The sequence below is a fragment of the Buceros rhinoceros genome, unplaced genomic scaffold, assembly GCF_000710305.1.
Source record: "Buceros rhinoceros silvestris isolate BGI_N320 unplaced genomic scaffold, ASM71030v1 scaffold407, whole genome shotgun sequence".
Lineage (NCBI taxonomy): Eukaryota > Metazoa > Chordata > Aves > Bucerotiformes > Bucerotidae > Buceros > Buceros rhinoceros.
Genome location: NW_010422518.1, coordinates 1 through 3420, shown reverse-complemented (window position 1 = coordinate 3420; position 3420 = coordinate 1). Strand labels below are relative to the sequence as shown.

Sequence of the window (3420 nt, the reverse complement as noted above, 5' to 3'; positions counted from 1 at the left end):
AGGAAATACCATGACTGGCTCAGATTTGGAAGAGTCCTTTTCATTGAGCAGGAAATAGAAAGGATAAAATCAGTAACAAAAGTTTCATGTGTTAATCTAAGGACCTTTTAACACTGGAAGCTTTGGTCTTTATACTAAATCTTTGGCTTTACACTATGAACATGTGCAGATGCGTAGAACTATTTCTCACAGTCTCTTTGTCTAAAAGCAGTGCAAGTCCCATTCATAAATCAGTGTCTCAATGCATCATTTGCTAGTTTAATTTCATGCACTTTGACATGATCATAAAACATTAGAAGTTCATGACACCGAGCACAAGCTTCATGTTACTTAGATTTAAAATGATTACGCAGCCAATTCAGTAGATATAAGGAACAAGAAACTCTGACACATACTGCCTTACTAGCTCCAACCGAACAGAGGATAGAAGAGTCTGGAGAGAATGCACAACCGTACACCCAGTTCTGATGTCCTCTCAACACTTTCATCATATTGCCTAAAAAGAAAGACATTCCCGTAAGAACTGATTAAATATTACAAACCCAAATTTAAAAGCTTTTCCAAATTAGTTTTCATTTGTAAGATGTTACACTATTTTTCCAAAGAATATCTTGCAGCGTCATTCGACACCGAAATAAAAATTCAGTCACACAGCCTCTAAATCCTCTGCCCTATTCAAAAAGGTCACTTCATGCATTCCTTTAACTTAACCCAATACCAGCTTATACCTTCAGGGCACAGAGAGATACAGGATTTCAAGAGAGCAAGAGAGTGACTACTAGGACAAAATTATTTTTTTTTAAGAAATTCTGACTTAGAATTGAGTTTCCCCGCAATAAAAGAGGAGAGTACATGAATATTTCTCCTTCACGTTACAGCAGATAAATTTTAAAAGCATACCATCATCTTTCAGGTCCCAGACTCGTAGTGTTTTGTCTCTGGACGCTGAGACTAAGATCAGGCTGCCATCTGGGGCAAAGGTTAAATCTCTAACAACTTCTGTGTGGTCCATCAGGTTAAGGAGGAGTTTTCCTGCGACATGAAAACACTGCAATTAAAAATGAAGGACTGTACTTTTACTCAGATGAAACGCTTTAGGGATACGCCTCTGTTCTAAGCTTAATTTACAAGATAACGACAAATTACCCAATAGTCACTAGTTTTGGTTTTTCAAAGCGGAGAAGTTCTCTCCCAGACCAGCAGCTGTGCTACCAGCTAAACTGAGATCACATCCCAGAAGTTCATTTGTTTGAAAGTATGTTAAAACAAAGATCCAGTGGAAGATTTTAAATATACACAAAGTCAGTCACATACTTAACCATTACGCAGCAACAAGCCTTCATCTTCCCTCACAACTCAAAGCCTGACCTGAGTCTGTTCCTCCCTCTAGCGCTACCATAACTTTCCTAGTTGCAGCTCATGCTTTTTTCAGATCACTTAATTTGTATTCAAGGTTCAGTTCCCAAATAAAATGCTGTACGCAGTTCGCTCGCTGTATTAATGACGTTACTACTGCATAAAGTGACGCTCAAGCGCCAGCTTCCTCTCCTGTACCTACCTGTATATACATCCCAGATCTTGATGCGCCCGTTGTTCAAGCCTGTGGCAAGGAGAAGCTGGTCTTGGCCAAATTTGAAACGGTGCCATTCTATATTCACGCAGCGGCTCTGCTTCTCGGGCACTGAGGACCCAAAAGCCAGACTCCAGACGATATCGCCGCAGTCTATTATATGTTCACAAGGCTTATTTTTCTGACTGCTGTCACTATTCTGCCTGGGAAGTCTTGTAGCGGTAGAATTTGCAACATTCTTTGTGCCATGCAACAAGCTGCAAAACAAATGAAAAAATACCATAAAGTATCTTGAAAAATAAATAGAACAAAAAGGTCTTGAAGATGTAATGACATAACATACATTTTGGAGGCCCATAATGATGCATTTTTACTTTAAAATTATAAAGGCGGCTTTTTCTTATAACTGTAAAAAAAAATCACTACACTTGGAAACCTTCTTACACAACGTAATACTAACACTTTTGTAGAGAGCAATATATTAACCCACTGAGAGAAACAACATTTTAAAACATTTACACAAAAATGAGTTACAAAAGTTTCTAAGACTTTCTGCTAAATGTGCAGGAGGTTCCCTGCAATGCGCTTACATGTGTTAAATACCAGGAAGAGATACTGCTGCCAGTGTATGAAAACCGAGTCACCCACCACCAGAAAGAGAAAAAAAAAAAAAGGCGGGGGGGGGGGGAAGCGGGATTTGCTGGGGGGGGAAATGTAACAAGCTACAAAAATGCAGCTGTGGTTTTTTTGAAAAAACCCGACCCCCCCCCCCAGAAAAAAAAAAAAAAAAAAAAAGGGCGGGGGGGAGGGGAAGCGGGATTTGCTGGGAGGGGAAATGTAACCAGCTACAAAAATGCAGCTGCTGGTTACTAAGTTCGTTGAAATGCAACCTGCAAGTGAAAACGCATCTTTTGGAACTCGTAAGAATGCTAAGGAAAGGTTTGCCTTTAAATTCCTAAAAGGTCAAAGCAAATAGCTTTCTGAAAGGAAATTTAAAAGTCCGGATCTGCCTGCGTCTTTCACAATTTCCTTTTCAATCTACCTTCCTCTTATTTTAGAGCACCCGAATCAATCAATAACCCACTCCTCCACAGCCGGTGCAAGGGAGCAGTACAGTTGTTCCTCTCACTGGCCACAGAGGAAGAGATAAAACAGGAGCTGTAACTTTGAACTGTTTTTCCCCCCGAAGTCGTCAAAGCCTAAAAAGCCTGAGTTTTAATCTATTAAAAGCTAATGCCTATTTTGAAATTCTTAAGTTTTTCAGCTGAATTAAAAGCTGTGTGGTTTTGTCTTACAAGTTATTAAGGCACTGAGACCAGGGGACCAGCTTCACTATGCGATGTCCTTGTGACCAAGCAAAGTAAGATCCATCGGGAGCAAATGCAACAGTCCAGTTTTCACGTCCACACTTCTTGTCAAAAGGAGAAGTTGGGGCTAGGAGTTCTCCTACAGTGCGTGACCGTGCTAAAGAGAAAACAGAGGAATTCCAGTTTTAAAAAAAAGGCATCGTATTTCAAAAGGTTACAAGGGAACCAGCAGTATGTTAATTATTTTGCTTTTATTTCATGACATTTGAAGTCTCGGCCTCAAGAGATTGAGCCACTGAAGAGAAAGAGTTGAGTGTTTAAACCTCCTGTCAGTAATACCACATCTCGCTAGCAGAAGTGGTAAATTAAAAATTTACTGAAACCAGCTATTCCTTCAGTTATTGTAACCACAGAGCTCCGCTCCAAGTTGACCTAATACTTCTGCGCTCAGCAAATAAGATGCCCGGTAATATTTTTTTTACCTTTCAAGCAAAAGGCGAGGACACTTGCACACTGTCCTATCTTGCCTTCCTTCAGAAAACA

At 40.0% G+C, this 3420-nt stretch overlaps 1 protein-coding gene across 1 annotated transcript in view; it reads right to left on the bottom strand.

The window, feature by feature from the left end:
• Window positions 1–3034, bottom strand: part of WSB1 (WD repeat and SOCS box containing 1) — a gene marked incomplete at its 5' end in the record, with an annotated part of 8040 nt that extends 5006 nt beyond the window's left edge. Inside the window, 4 exons of the mRNA XM_010140041.1 lie at window positions 396–496; window positions 901–1032; window positions 1559–1827; window positions 2866–3034. Coding sequence (XP_010138343.1) covers window positions 396–496; window positions 901–1032; window positions 1559–1827; window positions 2866–3034 — 671 coding nt within the window. The remainder of the gene's footprint in view (window positions 1–395; window positions 497–900; window positions 1033–1558; window positions 1828–2865) is intronic.
• Window positions 3035–3420: the final 386 nt, after the last annotated feature.